Source organism: Cupressus sempervirens, chromosome 9 (genome assembly GCF_028749045.1).
Source record: "Cupressus sempervirens isolate cs-2001-9-10 chromosome 9, ASM2874904v1, whole genome shotgun sequence".
In the NCBI taxonomy this organism is placed as follows: domain Eukaryota; kingdom Viridiplantae; phylum Streptophyta; class Pinopsida; order Cupressales; family Cupressaceae; genus Cupressus; species Cupressus sempervirens.
Window position 1 is genome coordinate 798,535,728 of NC_143126.1, and position 27,886 is coordinate 798,563,613.

The 27,886-nt window shown below is 34.6% G+C and overlaps 1 protein-coding gene across 2 annotated transcripts in view; it reads left to right on the forward strand.

The window, feature by feature from the left end:
• Positions 1-10,969: 10,969 nt before the first annotated feature.
• Positions 10,970-27,886, forward strand: part of LOC149541124 (Transducin/WD40 repeat-like superfamily protein) — a 107,873-nt gene continuing 90,956 nt past the window's right edge. For both annotated transcript variants that reach the window (XM_089802121.1, XM_089802120.1), the window contains exons 1-2: positions 10,970-11,608; positions 12,425-12,530. In XM_089802121.1, the coding sequence (XP_089658247.1) occupies positions 11,378-11,608; positions 12,425-12,530 (337 nt within the window). In that variant the 5' untranslated portion in view covers positions 10,970-11,377. The remainder of the gene's footprint in view (positions 11,609-12,424; positions 12,531-27,886) is intronic.

Below are 27,886 nucleotides of genomic sequence, written 5' to 3' on the forward strand. Positions count from 1 at the left end.
ACATACTCTATGTTGAGTTGCCCTTTGTTGCCAAGATCACTTGGCTTCTTCGTGTGCCAAGTAACTCGGTACCATCTCCTTGTCACTTGACACCTTTGTTTGCCAAGCAAATTTTAGAAGTTGTGTTTTATTTCGCATAGCTTCATCATAACATTCAGGTTCACCAGCATCTATTAATAAAATAGAGTACAAAGAAGGAGAAAAACTTTTTGGAGGTCTACTTAGCCTTGTTGACCATCTAACATGTACTAGTGTGTGTGGTATTTTTTGTGGCAATTGTTGCATATCGTGAGGAATTGTTGGAACATTATCTTTTGGAGTATCATCTAGCATTACATAATCATCTTCTTTCTTCTCATGTTGCTGCAACAAATCTCTGTACAACACTTTCTCATGGAATATGACATCCTTGCTTCTTACAATTTTATAATTTTCAAAATCCCAAAGCCCATAACCAAATTCATCAATGCCATATCTAAAAAATACGCGTTTCTTTGACTTAGCTTCTAGCTTGGTTCTATTTTCAAAATCATATGAGCAAATGCTTCACTCTGAAGGTTTTGAGAAAAGAACAACTCACCTTCCTACTAGTTCATGCTTCCTCTAGAATACCAAAATCTAAAGGAGTAGAGAGACCTCTATTAATAAAAAATAGAACAATATTGATAGTCTTCACTCACATGTTTAAGGGCAACCCAACATCTAACCTCATACACCTTGCATACTCCATTATAGTCTTGTTCATGTAATTAGCCACTCCATTTTCCTATGGAGTCCTTGTAACAATTTTATGTCTATGAATGCCATTAGTGAAGCAATAATCTTCAAATTCATAACTGCAATACTCACCACCATTATCAGATCTAAGATATTTTAATTTTTTACCAGTCTTATTTTCAACCAAGCATTTCCATTTCTTAAAATTTTGAAATACATCAAATTTTTGTCTAAGGAAATAAATCCAAACTTTTCTAGTTATAGCATAAATAAATGTAACATAATAATGAGAGCCACCAAGGGAAGATACCTGAGTTGGTCCCCATACATGTGTATGCACAAGCTCTCATCTCTCATTTTTCTTTTCCTTCCTAGTCTTCACAAAACTCACTCTCTTTTGTTTTCCATACACACAAATTTCACAGAAATCCATATTAACGCATTTTAGACCTGGAAAAAATTTCTTTGAATGAAGTAATTTCATACCTTTCTCACTCATGTGCCCAAGTTTGTTGTGCCACAATGTTGTATCATAATCTACAACAACTATTTGTTCTCCTTGCTCAACTATAACAACTATTTCTAAATATTCATTTTTCTCTGAAACAATCAAAGTAGAAGGAACAATATGAGCTGTACAAAGATATAAGGTGCCTACTTTCGTGCATTTTCCTATTGCAAGGTAACCTTTTGAAACCTTCCAATTTTTATCATTAAAAGTAACTACACAACCTTCATCGCCTAGTTGGGCTACTCAAATTAAATTCTTACTCAGCCTTGGAACATGTCTTAACTCATGTAGTAGCCAATGATTCTCATTCTGTAACTTAATCTTAACTTTTCCCTTTCCAACAATCTAACAAGGTTCATTATCCCCCAAATAAACAAGCCCAAAATCCCCTTGGACATAATCAATAAAATAACCTCTATGAGATGTAGCATGAAATGAAGCACCAGAATCTAAAACCCATGAATCATCAACACTTTCTAAAGATAGAAGCAAAGCATCCTCTCTGGATTTGTTACTTACCAATTTTGTCTCCTTGTTCCCTTCTGGTTTATCTCCTTCATTGTTCTTTTGAGTCCAAAAATCTTTCTTCTTATGCCCTGGTTTCCCATAGTACTAGCAATCTCTCAGTCCTTTGGATTGAGACCTCTTCCCCTTTGACTTTCCTTTTGATTTTCCATGATTTTCAGAATTATTTCCTCTCTCAGTCGTTATGCCTCTACTTTGTGCATTCAAAGCACTTCCTAATGTAGATCCACCTAAGATTTTCCTACGAGTTTCCTCACTCAAAATAACACCAATCACATCATCATATTTTAGGGTATTAGATCTTGAAATGGAATTACTCACAGCCATTCCAACTTTTAGGCAAAGAACACAAAATCAAGAGAGCCCTAATTTCTTCATCAAAATTGATACTCACAGAAGATAACTAACTAATAACAGTATTGAACTCATTTAAATGATCTATGACGGATCCACCTTCTACCATCTTCATATTAAATAAACGCTTCATGAGAAATACCTTATTTGAATTGGAGGGCTTTTCATACAATTTTTTTAGGGTTTCCATCAACTCTATCATCAACTTTGCTTTTGTAATGTTAAATGTCACCAATGGTGCTAGAGATAATAGAATTTTCCAAGCACCTTTCTATCTAAAATATTTCAATCCTCATTCGTCGTAGTTTCCTAATTCTTGATTTTTCCTTCCAATGGCTTCCATAAATCTTTCTGATAAAAATAGTGTTCCATTTGCATTTTCCATAACTGAAAGTTCTGCCCATTAAACTTTCCAACCTTCAGCTTACCCTCATCTATCATTGCTCCCACTCAACCATGAGACTCCCACTCAATAGTGAGACTTTCTTGCATAGGATAATCAAAAAACAACCTCGCTCTGATACTACTTGTTAGAATTAACCACAGACTAAAATATCAATTAAATGAAATATAAACAATATCAGGAAATAATAAATCACACAGAAGAGAACACGAGATTCCAAGATTTAACGTGGTTCACCCAATCCTTGAGCTATGTCCACCAAAAAACAAGTCCAATATTATTACAATCTAGTGATTACAACCTAATTACAGTCCATAATCCCTTACAGCTCAATATCGCCACAAGAAGCAATTTTTGCATCATATATAATAAAGATACCTAACCCTAAACCCTTTTATACAAGTATTTATGTCACTCTGAGGTTACAACAGGTTGGCCATATGTCAGCCATACATCGGCCACAACGTTAGCCACAACCCAATTTTTCTTATTATGTACAGTACTTCCCTTATCAGTCACTACAAACTAACATCTACATTACTCAATCTAAATATATCAAGGAGATACTGAAGAAATTTGAAATGGAGGATTCAAGACCAATTAGAACACCTATGTCTAGTAGACATAATATTTTCAAAAATGATGATTCCAAGGAGGTAGATCATACCACATAAAGATCAATGATTGACAAACTTCAATATGTTGTACATATTAGTCCTGATATTGCTCTTGTAGTTGGTATAGAGGCAAGATTTTTAGCTAATCCTAAAGAAAATCATATGACAACAATAAATAGGATCATGAGGCATCTAAAGCGTACTAAAGAATATCGATTATGGTACAAGAAAGGAGGCAATTTAGTTTTGAAAGCCTTCATTAATGCAGATTCGAAAGGAAGTGTTGATGATAGGAAGAGCACCAATGATGGAGCATTGTTTCTTGGTAAGAGACTAGTGTCTTGGACAAGTAAGAAGCGAAATTGCATTTCTTAGTCTACAATAGAGACAAAGTATGTTGTAGCAACAATTAATTGTGCCAATGTTGTTTGGTTCAAGCGATTATTGGGAAGTATGAAGGTAGAAATCAAGGATCTAGTGGTTACCTTCTTTGATAAAACAAGTGCAATTAATATATGAAAGAATCTTGTGATGCATGCCAGGACCAAACACATGGTAATAAAATATCATTTTCTAAGAGAATTGGTGCAAGACAAAGACATAAGATTGGAATATGTGAATACTAAGGAACAAATTGCAAACATATTCACCAAGCCATTCCCAAAGGATGCATTTTTGTATCTAAGAGGTAAGTTAGGGGTTATTTTTGTATCTAAAGCTAACTAAATGAAGTTTAGTGATGCATTAACTAGAGCATGTTGAAGATCAGTCAAGTTGATGCAGTAATGAAAGAGAAAAATGCATATGAATCTATACATCATGTACAGATTCATGAGATGTCACATATGGAGAGTTTGGTTGTCAAATCACATAAATTTTGTTTGAAGATGTCAAAGTGGAAGAACTTGGTCTAATATCAAGATGAAAATATTGCTATTAGAAGATGTTGAAGATAGAGTTTGCTGATAGAGGGAGAAACTAAAGTCAAAGGGAGTTCATACTGATAGAGGGAGTTCTCATGGATGAGAATCATAATGAAACTAAGGATATTTTTCTTACTTTAATTTTCTCTGAAATTTCATTGTATTATGACATGTTGTGTTACCATCAATGCCAAAGAGGGAGATTGTTGAAAATAATTAATCAATTGTATATTGTCTTTGATGTTACACAAAAATGTCATATCTTTACCAGTCAGTGTATGTCAAGCTCACTTGAGTGATGAAGAAAATTTCATGTATCTGTTGACCATTCCAGTGTTTGCCAAGTTCAGAAGAGAGTGTCTCCCGAGTTCACTTAGGCATCAAAGAGAAGTTAGCAGAAGTTGAGTGTTAATTGAGCTCACTCAGATAATAAAGGAAAGTTGGATGGAACCAGTGTTAATCGAGCTCACTCGGTTACCAAAGGAAGTTTGTGAAGATGCAACATTAACCAAGTTCACTTGGTTAAAATAGGAAAATAATTCTAGTGTTAGTGTCTATCGAGTAGGGTCGACTAACAAAGGATTTTCTTGTTTTGGCATATTTAGTTTAATGGATTTGTGTATTGGTTCTAGCCAACTGAGGAGATGAATATTAATTATTTAAAGTTGTATTCTAGTTGACTTGAAAATGTATATAATAATATAAGTATAAGATAAAGTTGAGGATTGAATGTGTGAGAGTGTGTGTGTAGAAGATAAGAAGATGCTTAGAGGAAGAGAATTGGAAGGATAAGCACAATGTCCTTAAGGGGCTACAAAGATATATTCAATCAAGAAGGATCAAGTAATTAAGAAATGAAATCAACAATATAGTTGCATCAGCAATCAGGTCATATCATTTTTACTCTCTAACCATTGTAGTAGTGTATCAAATCTCTTAACTGAGTTGGCTTAACAACTATTTTCCAAATCCTCTAATAAGGTGGCATTTCTAGATTGAAGTGTCTAAAGACTTCCAACAAGGCCACTCCTAACAAGGTGATTAAATCCTCTAACAAGGTCACACTTAATAGTATATTTTGTAAGCTTGAACATGGTTGAATCCTAACAAGGCTCACTTCAGAAGAGTGAAAAATAATAACTAGTTGCAATTAGTGTTCTTTTTCCAATTTGAGTTTCCACGATAAATCTTGGTGTCACTTGTGTTCATGCTATTTATTTTATGTGTATGAAACTAAGTTAATTAAGGTTAATCACAGTTAATATCTTAAGATTTGCATGTTCAACATTTGCCTAGTAATAGTTGATCTTATAGTGCTTGCCGAGTTACAACATATTGTTAGTGTTAGCTGAGTGCTTGTGTGTTAACTGAGTAACATCAGTATCAAAAGAGTTTATGTTTTGTATTGAAATCTAAGGGATCTAGGATCTATTTTAGTTGTAATGGGTTCACCCCTCCCCTCTCAGTTACTCCTCTTATATTTCCAACAAATAGATCTACAAAAAGGAAAATCTGTTCCCCCAGTGAATTTGAACAAGAAAAAAGGGCCTAATGTACCACTCCTAAACATATTATACAAAATAAAAGGGAGTGGAAATAATAGGGTTTAGAAATTATTAGTATTTTTGTGAAGAAGAGAGTAATTATCTTGTGTATAAGAAAGTTTACCATCTTCAATGTTACCATGAATATAGACAATAAATTCTATGCAATCATGAAGAGAATGTTCATTACTATAGCAAAAAGGACATGTAAATATAGCAACACCATTCATAATTGATGGTTGATATTGTAATGTAGGACCTTGCAAAAGGTGATGATAAACCCTTAAGGCCAAAGCTTCCCTATTCGAAAGAAGAAGACGTAAAGGAGGTCAAGGTGGAGGAGGAGAAGAAGAAGGATCATTAGAAGAAAGAACATGACCAAGACCTATCTTATGATGTTGTGTGGGAGGGTCAATAAAGGTCTTAATACCACATTAATTATTACCAAGACCTAAACCCTAATAACCTTGTGAAGCGATAATGTTATAATCCATAGTATAAGTATGATAGAGGGTAGAAGGAGAGAATGTAGTGTCAAAAGATTTATGAGCAAATATGGTGTAAGGAGGAATTATAGGAGAAGTAGTGTGAAGATAAGGTTGAGAAGTAGGAGGAGGCAATAGAGGAGATGGTTTATTTTAAAAATGTGAAATATCAGAATCATGAACCATACCTTGAATAAAGGGGTTTTGTTCATTAGGAAGAAAAGGCATAAGATTAGGATTAGATTGGGAGGATCACTAATGAAATCATGAATGCCATCTAAAAGGTAAATGAGAAAGCCACATAAAAGTCTAATGATAGTATTGAAATATGCTCTATTAGGAAACTTTGTATTAGTTAACCATAAAAGAACAAATCCAAGCAAAGCATGTAAAGACACAAATAACATATAGTGATAAAAAATTGCATAAACATCATAAGCATGATAAATAAACACAAGAGGATTAGTAATCATGAAAAACATGATAGACTAAAAGAATACCATTTTAAAAAAAATCCCAAGAAGGAAGGTATACACTTAATAAAAATAAGAGAGATCTAACTCCAAACTACAAGTTTACTAAAATACCCAATGAAAAGGAGCAATGCAACAACACAAGAGAAAATGTTGATGGAATCATGTTCATCAAAAGAAGGTAAAATCTAAAATAATCCAACTCTAATAAGAAAGGGGCATGATGTTGGGTTCACCAAAATGTTTAGGAGGGAAGGGAAACACTTTAATAGGGGTGTAGGTCTTTGCTTATCCAGACTACTAAGCCATTCAAATACGTATGTGAGAGAAATAAGGAAATTTACAAATATGATTGCACTTATAATCCAAATTAGGTTAGCTAGAACCCAAGGGAAGCAGGGAGTCAATACCAAATTCAAATTATAAAGAGGAATGAAATAGAAGGAAATGTACTCTTTGGACCTTATAGGATAATGTATATGTAAAATTGAACCAATTTCTTAAATAATGTGAATCTAGATGCTATGTGTATACAATTGCCCAATTAAGATATAGATCTAGGGTAAAGATATGAAAGGAAATAAAATATGAAAGGCTCACCTTGAAATATGTAGAGGAAAACATATTTTGGCTTTGAAAGTTGCAACCTAAACCTTTTCCTAAACATCCAACCATGGATCTTGGAATGAAAGATGAAATCAACAAAACCCATAAATCATTTAACAAAAAGGAAAAAAGAACTAGGTAAACCTATAGGAAGGACACCTTACAAAACAATTGACATAGTTTGGCGATATTGTAACAAACTTCTCCAAAAAGCACCCACATAGTCACTTATAGATTTGCATGTGAAATCCTGATACCTTACTTCTACACACATAAAAGAAGAGTTTTTGTGGTTGGGTTGGATGAGGGCTTGTCTTGGTCAAGCCCTAGGTTAAGGAATTAATCGTAAATTTTAATATAATTGATAATGGAAATGCTTGCATGTAGTAGATTTGAATAATATAAAATGAAAGATACAATTACCTTAAAGGTGCAATTGACTTTGACATGTGATCACCTAACAATCCGCCCATAGTACACGCATAAGAAAGCACACAATTATAGCCAAGAGACAATACAAATTCACAAGTTTATTGATTGATTAAAACTAGCATGATGAAAAATATGTAATAACATCCAAATGCCCTATTGTGAGGCCTTTTAGGTTATGACCAATACAAAAGGTTTACTCGTACAGGGCTAAAAGTTTGCCTTCTTCTTCTATTTCCTTATTATCCAAGAAGCTTTCTTACTACTAATCTACCACTTTCATACAAAAAATCCAAGTCTTAACTACAATTTTTTTTTTGGAAAGAATGACATAGAACTCAAAGCATATGCCACATCAAATTTTGTGCTCCTAGGGTAAGGACTGAGAATAGGTCCTGAAAAAGATATTAAATGCACACAATAAAAAACTCCAAGAAGTAATGAATACTTCACAAACAACAAATTGGTACAAAAATCAATAAATGTTTTTTTAGTGATGCAAGATTGCTCATTGATCCAAGATGCTCCTATGTCAAATACTTAGGGTAAGTAAAGAGTTTATGTCCACATCAGGTAACCTTGATATCTAACATGAATCATAAATATCCAACTTAGATTGTGTTATCCATGAATTGTCTTCCATTGGTTTATATTTTCATTAAACAAGGCATTCCATGTAGTATTTTCCTTTAGTACTCTTACTTACTCTACTATCTAAAACCTTCTTAATGCCATCAACCTTATTCTTGGGATAATCTAGGTTATCTTTTACTTCCTCATCTACTTCAAAGTACCAAAGGATGTCTACAATATTGAATACAGGTAAAATATCCACGTCTTTTGGTAATTCAACTCAAAAAGCATTTCCATCGTCCAAATTCCTTAGGATCTTATCCTTAGGATCTTACAAGTAATAAAATTCTTCATCTTTAGCTTACTATAGGTACCAACTAGAAATTTGTCTTTCTTCAAATGAACCATACATTCATCTCCAACCTCAAAATATTTATATCTCCTTCTTTTATCTTCTCTTTGTTTATACTCAATGTTACCATCCACCATATTCTTCTTTACTACCTCATGCAAAGTCTTCATGAAACTTGCAAATTCCTTTGCTTCAACACTTATCTCAACATTCAAATCTCTCAATCTAGTTGTTCATTTAGGATTCAATCCATTAACAATCTCAAAAATAGTCTTCTTGGTACTTCTATTCACAAAATTGTTATATGCGAACTCTGCTTGTGTTAAAATCAAATCCCAATTAGTAGGAGCAAGTTACCCAAACTTCTATTTGCAACTTCAGTTTGTCCATCTGTTTGCAAATGAAATGTAGAACTAAACTTCAACCCTATATCCAAATTTCTTCTAAAGTTTCATCTAGAAATGACTAGTAAACTTAGTATCTTTATCTAAAATAACAGTCCTAGGCAACCTACGCAATCTTATTATTTCCTTAAAGAATAATTTAGCCACATGTATTGCATTAGATGTTTTCTCACAAGGTATGAAATGAGTCATTTTTAGAATATGTCAACCACTACCAGAATATAATCATTACCTCTTTGAGTTTTAGGCAAACCAAGAACAAAATGCATACTGATATCTTCTCAAGGCTTATTCAGTATAGACAACAGTGAATATAATCTCAAATTCTGACTAGTTTCTTTTGTTGTTTGACAAATTCTACAACTTCTTAAACCATCTTTTGTACATTCTTTTAAATTTGTGTCCAAAAATACCTAATAATAGACACATTTCATTATTTTATCATTCCAAAATGTCCACCAAGTCCTCCACTATGTTTCTCTTCCATGAAATTATCCCTCATAGATCCTCTAGGTATAGACAATTGAGTTCCTTTGAATAAAATGCCTTCCTGAATGAAATACCCAGTCCACTTATTCTGCTCACTTAGCATTTGATTCTTACAAGTTTTCTAAGGTTATGCAAAATCAAGATCAATTTCATATAAATGTTTCAAATCATCAAAACCATGTACCTCAATTCTCATTTTTGTCAAGAAATTCGTTCTTCTACTCAAAGCATCAACAACTTTATTTGGCTGTCCACTCTTATGTTTCAACACAGAGGAAAACTTTTGCAAATACTCTACCCACTTCACGTGTCTTCGATTCAACTTATTCTAACTTCCCAAATACTACAAGGCTTTATGGTTAGTGTACAATATAAAATCATTGTGCATCAAATAGTATCTCCACTTTTGCAGGGCTTGAATAATAACATAGAATTCCTGATCATAAACTAAATACCTTTTCTTAACATCATTCAATTTCTCACTATAGAAAGCTACAGGTCTTTCTTCTTGACTCAAAATAGCTCCAATAGTACTTCTACTAGAATCACAATCAACTTGAAAAACTTTATTGAAATCAAGCAAAGCAAGTGTAGGCACTTTGCAACCTTTTGTTTTAATGATTTGAAACTCTTGTGTGGCCCATGTGTCCATTTGAAATCCTTCTTATCTCCTCTCATGGTTTTTTTCATAGCATTATATATTGAACTGAAACTTTTGATGAACTTCCTATAAACTTGCCAGCACATGAAATGATCTAACTTCTTCAAAATTCTCAGGTGTAGACAAATCAAGAATAACTTTTACCTTTTCAAAATCCATTTTCAAACTATCAGCTGAAATCACAAAACGAAGGTGCACAATCTATTCCTTCATAAAATATAATTTCTTCAAATTGATCAACATTTTTTTTCCTTTGATTTATGCAATACTTGTCTTATATGCTCAAGGTGTTCTTCTTTAGTCTTATTGAATATCAAAATGTCATCAAGATATACAATCACAAGTTTATCCAAGAATTTCTTCAAAGCCTCATTCATCAGCCTCATGAAAGTACTAGGTGCATTAGTTAAACAAAAAGGCATGGCCAACCATTCATACAATACTTTTTATTATCTTAAAGACAGTTTTCCATTCATCCTCTTTTCTAATTCTGATATGATGATAGCTCCATTTCAAATCAATCTTTGTAAAATACTTTGCTCCACTCAAACAATCCATTATGCCATCCATCTGAAAAAAGAAAAATCTGTACTTTGTTGTTATCTTGTTTATAACTATAGAATCAATACAACATTCTCCATTATCCATTCTTCTTAGGTACCAATACAACAATACAAGAACTTAAAAAAACTTTCATCGCATGATGCAACAGCACAACACCTTTTTTAAAGCAACAAATGAGTCTTTATGACACTACACTTTTTATAAACTTCAGCGACTTAAATGACAAAATGATGATAAGTATTTTCAAAATCTTAGTATCATATAAATTATTTATTATTATTATTTACTTCATTCTGAAATGCGTGCTATTTTAGAGGTCCCATAGACTGTCATTCATTCAGACCAACTCGAAAACTCGGAAACAGTCGTCCAAACTTCTGTGAGAACTCCTCTCCAAATCGAAAACACGCGTAAAACTCAAGTGTTCAAATCGTCAGCCATAATCGAACTTCGCGCCCCTATTTTTTATCAAATTCAGTGATAGCAGTTAAAGACCTAATACTATCAAGAATACCGACAGCGTTTTTCCTGTTTTCTCATATTCTTGTGACCGAAAACTGGGAATTGAATTTACTTTTACTCCGATCAGAATCTGCGACTTAGTCTTTTTCAATTTCTTGCGACCAAGATCCTTGGTTTTAGTTTTTGTCAATTTCTTGCAACCAAGATCCTTAGTTTTTCAAATTGGACTATCCGACAATTAAAATATTTTCCATATTTGTATTGATAAAAATAAAAATAGTCTCAATGACTTCTGCTAACGGAGAAGGTTTAGGATCTGCTGCAACGAGTATCGTCATATCAGGGCTTATTGGGGGTTTATCCGTGGCATTGTTCTTTGCATTTTATTTAAGAAGAAAAAGGGAAGAGGTAAAAAAAGCGGTAGAATTGCATCCAGAGGTCATTGCCACCAGTCATAAAAATTCGAAACCTTTGAAGAAAATAAACCCTAAATCCAATGTTTCAGCCGCTGAAAAGGTAACGAACTGCTCTACCTCTAATTGTCTATATTTTGGATAGGTTAGATCAATTTTTCGACTGTGCTCTTTGTTTATTTTTTTTTGTTTTAGGGCTGACAATTTCCACTTACTGCTCTTTATTTATTTAATTGGGTAAAGCGACTGAATATTCAACAATGCCCCACTACACCCATCGAGTTGGATGCATCATTTTATCTGACTCAATATTTATTAACTCTCCTGTGGGAATGAACTTCTAGTTCCGTCATGGAAGTCCTATTTTTTGGACTTTCTGAGGTTATCCCATTTGACGATGCCATTCTTTTCAGTATGTATACTGCTGAGATTGGTTATTATACTTCTGTAATTCTTTTGTGGAATTCCTTGTGTTTTCAACTTTTGAGTTCAGCCCATTTAGTGATGGAGTTCATTTTAGTGATATTGGTAAGTACTTGTCCTTTAGCTTCGCCACAAAAGCTCTGGAATTTTTACTTTCCGAGCTTGTTTAATTTGATAATGCCATTCTTTTTAGTAAATATGTCACTGAGACAGGTAACTTGTAGAGTTAGATGCATAGTTTAGCTACTCTTAATGTTTTATCGCTGTTTTTGGCATTTTAACCGAGGAGTCTGCAGTGAACGTGCGAATGCTTCTACCCCTAAAATTTCGTTTTACTCAATGTATTACTAAGAATAATCTTTATATTGATCAATTATGGTATTAAACAGTAAGAAATGTGGGTAGCATTTTCCTAAGCACTGTTTATTTCATCGTCTTCCTGTCAATTTAGTACTAGTGTTTTAATTGTTTCATGGGACTTTGGTAAACATGGCAGGTGCAAGCCCGGCGCCATCACCCTTTGGATCTGAATACATTGAAGGGACATGCTGATGCAGTCACAGGGCTCTGCTTTTCGCCAGATGCCCTGTCTTTGGCAACAGGTATGTTTTATACATACCTTAAGAAAAAAGGTTTTATTTTATCTTATTTGTTTAAAAAATAATTAAAGCAGATCTGCTTAGCAGTAACTGTATAGAAGCCCACTTATTTGTTTTGAGCTATATTTCGTCATTCTTGCTTCATGAAGGTTTTGTTCAACTTCCATGAACCAACATCTTTTCTTCAATGAAAATCTGCCAACTTATCTTGCAAGAGATGTATTGAATGTTTTTTTGTTAGATTATCACAAATTTGTTTTCCATAATAGGTGTAAAACAGCACAGGAAATCCATTGAGATCCCAAATTCAGATAATCCTACCAAACTGATATATACATTACATAGACTTCTTGAAATAACCAGAAAGCTTCAGGAATGCTTTACCTATATAGTTGTATACATAATGTTAAGGACAAGAAGTAATTTAGTCAAAGTTGAAAACCATGAAATGGAGTTGCTTTATGTGAACATAACTAAATATTCGTATGGGGAGATGTAGTATCTCAGAACAATCCAATTTACAGTATGACTGTGGTAGGTAAGGTCAGTCAATATAGATTTGGACACGAGGCATAAGTGTATTATACATAATACCGGCAACAGGTGACTCTTTAACTCTCCATAGGCTGTGATCCGAGAATCAGCTGTTAATTTTTGAAATCTTTTTATAAAATAATCAAGATAGTTATTGATTAGAAAGAAGTGTGCTCTATGTTCCATATGCTAATTTTTCAAGATAAGGCAGGAAAATATTGCATACGTGGAATAACTACAGACAGGTGCCGTGTGTATAGCCCTGTTTTTTTCAGTTTTCCTGTTGTAGTAGTTTGCCAAAAGCCACAAATGGATTTGCTTGCAACATAAAGTGATCTGATTTGTTTCATTCATTTGTTGCAAGTATGTGACTGTGGACAATAACACTAACATCACCTAAAAACGGGAAAAAACATCACCATACGTACTGCTGTAAACAAAGCTAGGATAGTTTGGCATTCAACACAAACAATATAATTCATTCATTGCAAGTTTGTGACTATAGAAATAACCCTAACATCACCTAAAACAGAAAAAACATCAGCATACTGCTGTTTACAAAATCAGGATAGTTTTGCATTCAAGACAAAATATTTAACTGATGTATGACCTTGGTATTTAAACCAAACATGATTACCTGAAAAAATAATGTATCTTCTTGCTGCTACAGGTCCGAAATACCTCAAGATGACCATCATACGTTGAAACAAAGAATACTACAGGTCTGCTATGAGATTTCAGCTAAGTAGCTGATCCTGGTTCTGGTTCAGATTTGCGTTTGGATTCGGATTCCTAGATTTGGCAAAATTTTTATTGGGTGGTTTCCGGTACTGCGGTTCTCTCTCTATATATATACATACACATAAATTTATTTTTAAGAGTCCCTCTCTCTCTGTATATATACACACAGTTACCAATTTCTTCTCTGGCAACCCCAAGGTCTGGTCTGGTTCTTGCAAAAGTCTGGTCCTTGTCACATTCTTGCAAAGATCTGCCACAGATCTTCAAAATCCGCCCAAATTCTTACTGCTGAAACCTGGCAAGAATTTTGCCATTTTTATGGCGAATTTGCAAATATGTGGCAGGACCCCAGCTGATTTTGGCCAAAAAATAATTTTTAAAACCTTTTAAAGTTTTTTTGGTCTATTTTAGTCAATCCAATCATCCAACCATAAGATAGACCATTAGGAAGGCCAAAAAGTTAAAATATATGTCATTTGGACTAAAACATTAATATATGTGGTGGTGTATTTTGCTGTGTTGCTTTACAATTAGCATAGTGGTGTATGAACTTTTTTGCTGCTGCATACATAATACGTATACATATACACACATTTAAAAAATTGTTTTTTGTATGGACAAACCCAAAACAAATTCAAATCCACCCACCAAAAAGTTCAAACAAATTTCTAACCCGATCTCGAACCCACATCTGAACCCGAATCTAAATCGGCAACTTAGTATATATATATATATATGTATATTTATAAATTCATACACGTAGCATGTCAACGTTCATTCATCATTGGTTCAAATCTGCAAACGTATAATAATTAGAATAAGTTAGGAGCATGTTACTCAAAAATTGATAAATCTATACTCGCCAATAAAATTCTAAACAAAATACCTCATATATCATATTCATATTTTTCGAAAGTCTCAAAACGATGAAAATTTAAATTACAAGCCATAGTTCATATGTTAAAATTAATATCCAAATTCATCTTGATTATCTTCATAGGAATGAAGGTCAATGTTTAAATTATTCCTTAAATATTTCATAGTCTTTGATGCAGGCCTTAGTTCTCCGTAGCGTTTGCCAATGTAGAAAAATGCTACAGCTGTAGGTCAAAGCAAAAATGGTGAAAAATGCTTGAGAGATAAACAAATGATCATGCTTTATTGGTTGAAATCAGGGCTTAGACGCTTTTTAAATTTTAAAAATAATAAAAAAATGGAAATCTGGGGCCCATTTATGGGTACTTACAGCCTTTTGATTCATCTAGATTCTGCTCAGATCTCCATTTGGAACTGGGATCTGAGGCTAAAGGGAAGGATCTGGTAGTGGTAACTTAGGATCTCAGTCATACCATAATCAACGTTAAACATAACCAGACCTTTTTAGCACTCAAAAAATCAACTCAGATGTCTGCTTCAGCAAGCTGAAAAAAGTAGTTCACAGGGTCGATTCACAAAAGAAATCCCAGTTGCTTGTAAAACCTTCAATACTGGTTCACACCTGTTAGGAATCCTTGGACGCCAAATTTTGGATGTTTGGTAACCTTCGAACAACAGAATGCCTTTCTGTAATAGCTGGGGACTCATCTCTAGGGGTGAATTTGTGCCAAACCCAAACGCCCTTGTGGGATTTGAAACTCATTGCCTAACAACAAGGAAATTGTTAGGCAATGCCTAGAACATGATTAAATTCATTCCAAGAATTTTGAGCATAGATGCAATTCTTTGTGTAGCTGGAATCGTTGGCTATCACTGGAAAAAAGTCTTTAAGCCCCTCAAAACTCCAAGAGCACTCCAAAAGGGCGTTAAACTTTTAAAGTTTAAACACAAAAAATGAATTTATGTTGTCCCCAGCTTAAGCCACGAGGCTTAATAGTGCATTGGATCGTTGGTTTACCCAAGAGGAAAAGGACTCAGCATTATTGGATAAGTGTGGAGTCCTAGGCTTGTATTCTATTCTATTCATAAGTTGTGGGCTCATCTTTTTATGCAGCTTAAGTAAACTTGAAGATTTTAAGTTGTGGGTACATCTCTAAAGTTTTTATGCAACTTAAATGACTCCTAGCATAAAGACTTAATTTCTGTGTCAAATCTATGCATTATGGCTTTATGTCTCTTTTGCGTGTGCACACACACGCGCACACACACACACACACGCACACACACACACAGACAGAGACACAGACAGAGACACACACACACACCCACACACACACGCACACACGCATGCACACACGCGTGCACACACACACGCACACACACGCATGCACACACACAGAGACACACAGACACACACACACACACACACACATAGAGACACACACACACGCACACACACATAGAGACACAGACAGAGACAAACACACACAGAGAGAGTAGAGTTTGACTAATTGATGATTAACCAATGACCATAGAAGGATTATCTCTAGGTCCATGTTAGCACTATTTTGATAGGCCAAAAAATAAAAATTTTCTGTATCATAGGGACAATAATTTGTTATTTTTACAAAGGGTCTGTTTTGAGTTCCTTGTTGTTATCTTTTGCCCCAAATTTCAAACCTTAGGTCTTTTTGTGTCTTGTATTAATCCTCATTGTATTTTGCCATCCTGACCCATGTTTTAGTCTTTTTCTTAAAATGATTCACAATTTCGCAAGAGGCATAAGGTTTTACTTTTTCTAAGTCGCAAAGTGGCGATTAGTAGTCAAGCGCCAAATCTCTGGTCTCTGTTGACAGTTAGCAATTCAAGTTGCGAGATTGCGACTCTATGAGATTTGACCTTGGGCGCTACATCTCGACAGTTTGCCTAACGGTTATGATTAAGTTTTTGATGTTGCAATCCACTGTGTTTTTCTAATGTCATAACCTCTCCACAGTCAGACCTGACAGTTGTAAGATAGTTGTGAAGTGGCGATAGGGTGAAGAAATGTGAAGAACAACATCTTTGATGTCAATACCATGGTAGAGTTTCAAGTTGCGATGTTGCGACTATTATGAAGTAGTTAGAACACTACATCTTTGCAGTTTCTTTAAGCTAAATAATTTAATTCGCGAGGTAGCGACAAGATAATTATGCGTAGCTTCGCTGGGATAATGATGAAAGAGTATGTGCCATGTGGATAAATCTGGTGAACAAAGAGTGAAAGATCAATGGTCAAAAAATGTTTTAGCTGAAACATGAGAGTCAAAAGTTTTTTGCAACCATTATGTGTTCGCAACATCATATACAAAGTTAAGGTTTTAGGTTGCGAAGTGGCAAGGAGGTTATCAAAAGTACCAGAGTGTAACATTGCTGGTTATGTGTCACAGTTCAAGTAGAAGGTTGTGATGTCATGATTAATAAGGTAAAGTGGTAAGTGCAACATCTCTTCTCTAACATGCTTTAACCTCCTAACCTCCGCGATGCTACGATCAAGTGCCTTGTAGGTGTAATTTTTTAAGCAGTAAGGTAGGGTTGTGTTTTGGTGATAAGAAGGTTGAGCATGGCTTTGCAAATTAAATTGAATAGTCAAGATATAGGGTTGAGAAGAATAGTTAAGTGCACCATCTAAGCCTCATTATACGGTTTGCAGCTAACAGAGGCAAAGTAGAGATTAACTGGGAGTGTGTCTTTATAGGGGTCTAAGAAGCATTAACATTTAGGGTTGCGAAGCTCCGAATAGTTAACACTGTTAAGGCTAGCGGTGTGGCGTGATTGTAACAGCTAGTAGTAATGGTCAAGATCTAGTTGTGAAGTGGAGATGAACATGAAATGAAGTAAGGCGCAACTTTGCGAGGGTTAGAGAGATGTTGAGATTAAGTGCGACTAGGGTTAAGAAATGGTTGGTCGCAAGATTGCAGCTTCGTAGTTTAAATGTCATGCAGTGGTTATAAGGATAGATAGATTTAAGGAGGGCCAAGAAGAATAATACAGTTGCTGATAGGGATAAATTGATGATAGAGCAGTATAAACACCACAAAGTTAAAGTGTTTTCTTAGAATTTGAAAGATTTCATGCATGCAAAGTTTAAATGCAGTTAAGGCCATTTCTAACTCGCAAAAGCTTTTAAAACTGTCATAACAAAAAAGCCATTGCCACAGTTCTTGAGCTATGAATTTGTAGACAAAAGAGTTACAGGGATTTGCAAAGTTGATTGTCAATTTAGAAATGGCAAAAGAAGAGGGTGCATTGATTTCACAGGAAGAAATTGAAGAGCCCTTATGCAGGTGAATGGGTGTATTTTCTTCCTGGCTTCTCAAATGCACAAGGTGCTAACTTACATAAGTTAAGGGACCCATATAGTTTCTGTAGAGATGCAATGGTACTAGACATAAACAAAACTGAAATTTTATGGTTCTTCTATGTGTTGCCAGACATTCAGTCTATCCTTTTTAAGCCTCTAGCTTGAGAAATTTTCAATGCAATTATGTTCAAGTTCTTGTCTAGATAGCCCCTTGGTGGCTCTCTTCTCATCAAACATTCTAAGGTTTACCTTTTGCATTTTCTTTGGGTTTTCCCTACTCCACTTCCCCCTTATGCTTCCATGCAGGATTCTTGTTGTTCCATTGCATTAAATTCGTAGGTGATCTAGGATTGGGAGGGTTGGTTGAAGCGTTTTCCCGATGAGAAGAAAGTCCTACTTTGATTTTGTAGTTCATTCCTACCACAATCAGATGTTTTCTCTGGATTCCGTCCATTTCTGCTTATTTCCTGTCTTTGGTAAACTTCATCAAGGCCCCAAAGAACGAGCAACAATGGCATTCGTAGATGTATAAAGGACTAAGAGAAGCAAAATATGATGCTAAGAAACTCACAGATCGAAGATCCAAAGTCAGAGTTCATTTCTGTGCAGAGAAACATAACTTAATGTTATTAGTTACTCAACCTCTAGGAGCGAACATCTTCTAGCGTGTTTTCAAAGATTAAGATCATATCTTGATTGTTGATGCTATCTTAGATCGAAGCTTGTGATTTAATGAATAAGCTATGGGTATAAAGCAAGACAATCTGTGCTCCATTCAGAAGATAGCATGTGTTCAGTGGGACCCAGGCGCGGTGTTATAAAGAAGTTAATCCGGGCCCTTGATATGCATTACTAAATGATGAATCCATGACCATCAATTCATCTCGAGGATATATAAGGAAAAGTGGCTATGGCAAAGGAAAATGTTTCTTAGTGCTTCTCTCTTCGGAAAGTGAAGGTCTCAATGGTGCTTTTCTGTCTAATAGAAACATTCAAGGTTTTCTTTCCAGAGGACAAGAAAGGTTGTTAATGTTATAATTTTGTCGGATAAATTGTATTATAGATGAGATACATATAATATATGAAAAATATTATATATGGAATAGAGTTCACAATTCAACTTATTATCGTCGAATGATGTTGATCTGAATGTTGACCGCAGATTGAATAAGAGGAGCCGGACATCAACCTTAACAATATCAATAGTGACAACGATCAAAGATCATTATTGGATGATGTGGGAGTTGTGACTCTGCAACATAAGGGCATACATTCAGTAAAATACTAAGGTAATAAACTTATTGGGTAGCGATTCCAAAGGTAAGTATAATATATTATTGTTTTTTTGTATGTAAATGAAAATAGTATGAATATATGAAATATATGTGTGGGTAACATCTTTTAAACATTTATTATTTTCTTGGTTATAACTATAACTAATGTAAGTTAATATGTTAAAGAGACATGTCTCTTTAAGAGACATGCCTCTTTATTCCACATATATATTCATTTGTATAGTAACTTAGAAAACACATAAACATCCACAAGTGCTATTACAAGTTACAGATCCTATTTCACTAACATGGTATCAGAGCAGATTCAAACTTCTAGGAATTTTAATGGTTTGGCATAAAAGAGGATAGAAGGACTAACATGGTAAAAGAGGATAGGTGGGTAACATCTTGTAACCGCTACAACAGGGAAATGTCGAGTATTGGCAGAAATTGGAATGTTTGGATTCATCATTGCTAGGTATGGAAGAACTGGTACTGTTGAATCTTCTTAGCCGAGTGAATGTGAAGATCTCGTTCATCACAATGTGTGCAACTAGAGGTTCATGTTCTTCAATGAGACTTCTAAAATGTGTTCAGCAATCAAATGAAGATGATAAATGCCATTTTATTGGCTCTTACCTGATAGGAAAGATATTATCTCTACGTGTCTTCCCTAAGGCTCATTAATTGTGGAAGATGACTTGTATGTAGTTGTTGTCCTCATGAGGCTCGTTATTCACAATGGGGGTTTATGATTTCATGTCTTTATCATGAATGGATGCCTTATATGCAGTGGGTATCTTTGCTTCACTACATGAGATATTTAAATGTTTAATTGCTCTCCTTGCCTTAATTCCTTGAATGGGAGACTTGTCTTCAGTGATGATGATATATGGTATACACTGTAAAATTATGATCTAGAGGCAGTGATTTTTCAAACAGAAGAATAATTTATATAATATTGCAATCGAGTAGGCTTGGAATTTATATAAACAATAGATATAAATCCAACCTCAAAATGTAGTCACCAGATCATTTTGTATATTATGTATGTAAAAGAAGAAGGTGTAATTGTCTATATCTGGGAGCCTGAAGACTTCTTGTCGTAAGGCATTTCTTGGAGATTAGAGCTAGTTCTTTCATCATCATAGCATTGAATGACAAAATGATAGTCAAATAAGATCACAAAAGGATATTTTACATCTTCTAGTGATATAATTTCCTCGCCATCAAATGGAAAGGCAACTTTTATCAAAGGATGAAGACAGTTCGTTTGTGAATACTTTGGTGTATGAAATGAAAAATTTCAATAGAGATACATGCGATGTGCGGAGAATTATGAGACAAAATGTTTTAAAATATACTTGATGTATTATTGGAGTAGTGTGATTTAAGTATTCCTCAAGATGACATCTCTATAATAAAACTCAGATCGAATAAGCAAGGAATGAGGTTGCGTGGGTTTGAATAGAGTTCACAATTCAACTTGTTATCCTCGAATGATGTTGATTTGAATGTTGACCGCAGATTGAATAAGAGGAGCCGGACATCAACTTTAACAATATCAATAGTGACAACGATCAAAGATCATTATTGGATGATGTGGGAGTTGTGACTCTACAACATAAGGGCATACATTCAGTAAAATACTAAGGTAATAAACTTATTGGGTAGCGATTCCAAAGGTAAGTATAATATATTATTGTTTTTTTGTATGTAAATGAAAATAGTATGAATATATGAAATATATGTGTGGGTAACATCTTTTAATTTAATAATGTGACATTATGAAATATAAAAGAATTAGTTGATGTGCATCAAGATAGTAACATAATCTCTTATAAATATAAGTGACTATAGATTAAAGTATATCTTTAAATTAGATATTTATCTATATTGAATTAGAATGGTCTTATAGTATTATGCAAATCTTTCTTATGATCAATAATATAAGAGTGGGAATCCAACATTGTAAGGGGGAATGATAACCAATGTTCTATTCCCATTTGAACCATTCTTATATGGGAATAAATAAGACATACTCAAATTGTTTAATTCTTACATAAAGGTATTTCCTAATTTGATGCAACCTATACTATTATTGCAGATTAGTATTTATTATCCTCGGGTATTGCATGTAACTACTCATTGTAGTCTCTTTCTTATTCTGTATTTCTATAATTACTATAAAGAGCTATTTTCTTTGATCTTTTCTTTTGTCTCTGAAGATGTTCTTGCAGGAAAAGAAGATTGGTACATTAGGCATGTTACCAAATATTGTGTAGATTCAATCTTATGATAGTAGCTTCAAAGAAGCTGTGATTTAGGATTCATGAATCATCTGATGATTAGGTTGGATAATGTGAGTTTCTTGAAGCAAATATCGTTGATTAAAATTATGAGAGAGAGTCTGACAATTCATTAGAGGCAACTTTGGAGAAATAGAGGGAGTAGAAAATAATAAATGTTTAAATCAAACTTTTGATGATCTTGGTTCAGAAGGAGTAGACCTTGATTGATGGATTCTCCACTAGTCAGAAACTATAACAGCTAAAGGACTATGATTCATGGGATAAAGTCTCATGTATGTAGGCTGGAAGGCCTTATGCTATCAGGATAACCATTGAACTAAGGAAGCATGACATGACTTGCTACAAAGAGGATAGAAGGGTGATAACAGATTCAAATGAAGTCTGATACTTCATCAGAGAGAACCTTGAGCTAAGAAGTCAGAAAAGTTGATATCAAACTAAGAGGGAGAAACCTTATTCTCTGATATGTTTTATGGTGAATGTTGTGACAACATCACTTGACAATATTCATGGAGACTTCATGCAAACCTTTGATGTCATACATGTATGAGCATGTCCCCTGTGTACATCATGAAGAAGTGATGACTTCTAAATGATTCTCACTTGTATTAGGAGAAGTTGTTGTAAAGTGACGTCCTTACAATAACTTGTAGCATGATTCATATTTGCGAAATTGTTTCATGTAAAGGCTTTATCTTATAAATCAACAACTAGGTGGTTGATATCATTAATTTGATTATCTACAAGTTGCTTGTATAGATATATTTTTGGTACTTGGTGTATATCTTGCCTTGATATTCTGATAGGCCATTACCACATTGAGTACTTGGTGGATATCATTTAGTTGATGTTCTGATAGGCCATTACTCAGAGTATTTGGTGAATATCATTTGATTGATATTCTGATAGGCCAATGCTCATGTTACCAAATATGATATCAAATAGTAATTGGTGAATATCATATGTTGATATTCTGATAGGCCAATACTTATGTGATATCATATTCTAGAAATCTTCTGATCAAAGATTTCCTATATGTGTTATTTTTGAAATATTACCTATGGTGTAATATCTATGTGTTTTATCCTTCTTCATTAAGAGGGAGTGTTAATGTTATAATTCTGTCGGATAAATTATATTATATATGAGATATATATAATATATGAAAAATATTATATATGGAATAATTAACTTATATTAAGAGTTATATATATATATATATATATATATATATATATATATATATATATATATATATATATATATATATATATATATATATATATATATATATATCTTACTTATTATATATATTGTTATATATCATAATATATTGAGGGTATATTACTTGTGTTATAACTATAACTAATGTAAGTTAATAGGTTAGAGAGACATGTCTCTTTAAGAGACATGCCTCTTTATTCCACATATATACTCATTCGTATAGTAACTTGGAAAACACATAAACATCCACAAGTGCTATTACAAGTTACAGATCCTATTTCACTAACAAAGGTAATGAATTCTAAAGTTGAATATAAAGATATTCTGTGGAGATGCCAGAAAGATGCTTCTAATCAAGTTAGTTGCAAAGTGAGCCCAATACAAAGGAAATGAAATGTTCACATGCTCAAGGCAGGGAATTCTCTTTGCGGCTTTTTCAAGCTAAGTGAAGAAATCAAGAGAAAAAGCCTTGTGCGGAAAAGGTATTGTCTTTCTCCCCGCACTTAATGGATTAAAGTGCAAGCCTTTGTTTCAGATTCCCCAAGTAAAAAGGGTAGTTTTCAGTAAACCCAAGTAAAAGGATCCAAAAAGGAAGTAATCTTGCTACTATAGGAGATTAAAGTGATTTTTATAGTGGTCGGATTTATGAGCTATCATATCGGTGGAATATGTTTCAAATGGTCGTTGATCTGCTTAATTTATGACAAATTTGACTGTTATGGCTGTTGATTATGTGTTAATTTGTTCGTGTGGCACCAACAATCCAATTTCCGAATCTATATGATCAGACTTTTGTCGAATGAGGTCCCTCATTCAGCAACGGCTATTTAGTTGAAACAATTGCTTTCTTTATGTGAAGTTATAAGCTAATGACAGTTAGAGATGTTGGGTTTGATCATTTAATTGGATTTGAGAGTGAGCTAAAGAACTTTTTTGATACCTCTTTCAAGTTTTACAATCTTGGTAATTTGGTAGAAGATTAAACACTGAGCCCCTCCATCCAATCACACAGAAGTTGAAGGAAAGTGGTTTGGTCGAAGCTGCTGGTTTTCCCATGGTTGTGCATGCACCAGAATTATTGAAGGAATGCATTGAAAGGTATAACCCAGAAACCAAGCAAATCTTGTTCCTCGACCGATCTATTATGCTTTTAGTAAATAGAGAATTGATGCAGTCTACATTCGGAATTCCAGTGAAGGAGTAGTACTGTGACATAGACTTTTCTTCTTCTGCATTAATGTTCAATGAGAAGAAGACTTTGAGAAAAGAGGACATGCAGAGAACTTGGTTCGAGACTTGTTTCAAAAAGATTAAAATGTCGAGGACTCTCTTTGGAACCAATTTGAAGAGGGAAATTGTGGATATCTTAGCCCTGTTGCTAAGATTAAAGGGCAAAGAAGTCCTAGATTTCATTGAGCATCACTTCTATGTAGTTCAGGCCGTTTGCGCTAATGAACTACAAGTTGATTGGGTCCAAATCATATTTGAAGAGCTAGCCTCTTGGCTAAATTCGGCGAAAGCATTCAAACAATTTTACATGTCATCATGCCTAATATATGCTATGCATCATCTTTGGCCTTGTCTTCCCAACATTGAAGACTATGATGAGAACACTAAGGTATATGAGTTCTATCCTCGTCTACAGCTGGAAAAGAGCTTTGAAGAATACGTAAAGGTGAATGATGCCTTCACAATGAGGCTATGCCACAAGTTGCAAGGGTGTCTTGAGTGGAGATTCTCACCTAAAGCTATATCAACAGTGAGCTAGTTCGGATGCTGTTTTATTCAATTTCCATCATTCTCATACCTAAGGATCAAACCATTCGAAGGTTTTTCGAAAAGACTTCCCAGGTATCCTGAAGATAAAGTAGTGTTTGTTGAATTATGCAGGCATATTCTAGATGTGAATACCCTATGTTCCAATGTAAAGAAGATAGCCAACATCCCCTTCCCAATTGTGGTAGGACCTTATTCTTGTGCATCTAGGTCTGATGCCCAAAATTTGGTGAAAGCCTTTGAGAACAAGGTCAAATTGATCAACTATGAAGTTCTAAGGCCCCAATATGATCTGGTTAGTTTTGTCAAAGATCATCTAAAGCTAGGATATGCTTATAGGCATGTTTCGGATATCAAGGATTATTGGGCTGGATGTTATAATGAGTACCAAACTAGAGATAGATATTGGTCTAGGCTAACTGTTGATGAAATCAAGTTATATAATGATAAAATTGATGTTAGTGATATTGTAGACAATGGTTCTTATATGCGGCCCTCCACTTATGAACAAATTAAGGACACTCCTATAGTGTCAATTCCGCCTGATCGTCATGTCATTGATACAATGGAAATTCTCATGGCTGGCATCATCAAAAGGACCGACAAGTGGGTAGAATGGACCCGAGTAGAGAGGAAGAGAACTGGAGCCACTAGTTCTACTAGTGGAGCAGCATTTGCAATTGCTTAGTCATCACGAGCTGCCACTTCCACCATTGTTGCCACATCAACATCAACTGGACCAACTCAATCTGTTGGTGGAGGAGGAGGTCAACCTCTTGAAAAGAACACACAAGTTCCTCCAACTTGTGGAGGAGGATCTTTGCTAGACATTGAAAAAGTGGGAGATAAGGAGGCAAAGAAAGATAAAGATCAAGAGAAGGAGAAATCAGTAGTCAAGGACTCCTGCTCTGTTCCTATCTTCAATCTAGATGGTGACAACAATCCTTTGGATGGGTAGGAGCAAGATGCATCTCAACAAGGTAAAACTCTAGCTCTTTCAGTTACTCAAGCAACTGCCTTTCCATTTGCTAGTAGGAGCAAGGTGACACCTCCAGTGGTGAGGAAGCTCTTCAATCCTATAACCCTACAGTCATCGCTCAGTGTCCTCTCAACTAAATTTTGGTTGGAAGAGACCATTGATAGCAAGAAGAGGAGATACAAGGAGAGTACTCCATCTAAAGACCTCATCGTGCAAGCAACTCAATCCCAACGCATGTCGAAGAAAGTAAAGAAGCAGAAGACCATTGCAACATTGGCAACAGACTTGACTTCAAGACATTTGCTTGTGGAGATTGCAGAACCCCAGAAAGAGGGAAAGTTTCACGAATTAACTCCAAATGATTTTCAGATCAAAATTGTTGATTTGGGAACTCCAACGCATGACTCTATGGTCAATATCTGTAAATCAACTAATACAAGGGTAGAAGCTAAGCTGGAGGAGTTAAGGTCTGAGAAAGAGTTAGTGAAGGCCTCAAATAGAGAATTGATGGATTACATTAGAGCTGCACTTGGAAGCACACCTTCCAGTGCATTTGATCCAAGTGCAGAGGAGAACAAGAACCTATTGCTTAAGCTATAGCAAGAGAGGTAATTTGGTCAAACTGGCTGTGCGTGGATAGATGAACTCGAGGCCCAAGGTCCTCCCTTCATAGAGAATCTTGGAAAACTGTTGTTAGACACAGATAGATTGAGAGAAGCAGTGTCAAAGCACCAGGACTCAATGAAGAAGGAATCAAAAAGCTTAACAGAGCAATTGGCTTTATTACAAGAGGTGGTTGACATGAAGACCAACATGGCTGTGCATCATGAGATACTTAAATCCGGTTAAGAGCCGTTGCTTCATTGGAAGCAATCTTTGGTATTCAAATATGAGAGATCGGTGAAGTTTGAGAATGAATGGAAGCAGGTTTATGATTTGGTAAAGAAGGAAATGGATAAAATATTTGAATATTTAAAGGTCCTGCATAATGAATCTTATGTCACCAATAATCATCAGTTGGTGGATGTTGAGTGACTAAAGACCAAGTTTTTGGCATTTATTGAAAAAACTTCTAATCCAACAAACTTCCAAGTGGCAAAGCTTCCAAAACTCATAGCAGTGGACTGCGTCCTGAAATTTGCAACAAAGAAGTTCAAATCAAAGATTTCTAGTGTGGAAGATTTGATTAGAAATGCATGACTATTGGATGTTCAGAGCTGACAACATCCTTATTCCAAATGTCATGGAGCTGAAGAATGTAATCAAATCAATGAAGGCCTATAGAGCTAAGTCCATAGCTCCAAAGAAGAACTAATGCTTTGTCAGAAGCGTTACATACATCTTCCCTACAATGTGACAAGTGTTCTCTCTCTTTCTCTCATTTGATATTGTAGCCATATTTGACATTCCCCTCATAGACTTAGACTTTGTAATGGACGATAACTCAGTCAATCCTATTTTTAGCACTCATTTGTTCAGTGATGCTTTGCAATGTAATCATCAAATGTAATTGGTCATTCGTAAGAAGGCCTATAAGTGTAACTTTTTGAAGAGTGAATAACACCGACAAAATTATTATATGGGCAAACCCCTGTAGGTGGGACTATTGTGTGAGACTCTGCGTTTGCATTTTGATTTTGCCGTTCATTTGAGTCTTGTATCATGCTTGGAATGAAATGTGCTATTAATGAAAGCTGTGAGATTGCAAATAAACTGGGTTTTGTTTCTTTCTTTTAAGTAGTTGTAAGCTTTACCTTCCTCATTTACAACATTATCTCAATTCCTCTATTCTGTGCAAGTTAGTTCATATGCATTTTATTGTTGTATGAGAAGTTCGAGATTTGGTTAATGAAAAGTATTGAATAGAAATCAATTTGAGTATTGTCAAATCTTAGGCACTGGGTAATCTGGGTGTTGTCTAGTTGGCCATACTTTCTCTTCTTATGCAGTGTGCATTGGTAGATAGTTTTGCATTGTTACATCTTGCATTCAGAGGATAGAATAGATTGCATTTTAGGTGTTAGACAAGCTTAACAATGACTTACATACATTCATATCCTATGGAGGTTGTGAGTTATAATATGAAATTGGCCTAGATTGTTTGAAGTGTTAGGCAATCTAGTTATACCTCTTATGCTCTTTGGGTAAGAGCATACCCCAAATTAGTTGATCTACTAAAAACAAATTCTTTGCAAATCTTTGCACTAAAGGTAAGGGTCTTTGATAGATTACTGCACCGACCCATTTTGTTGTTAATTGTTTTGTTTTCCACCACACTGGGCATATTAAGAGTCAAGGTA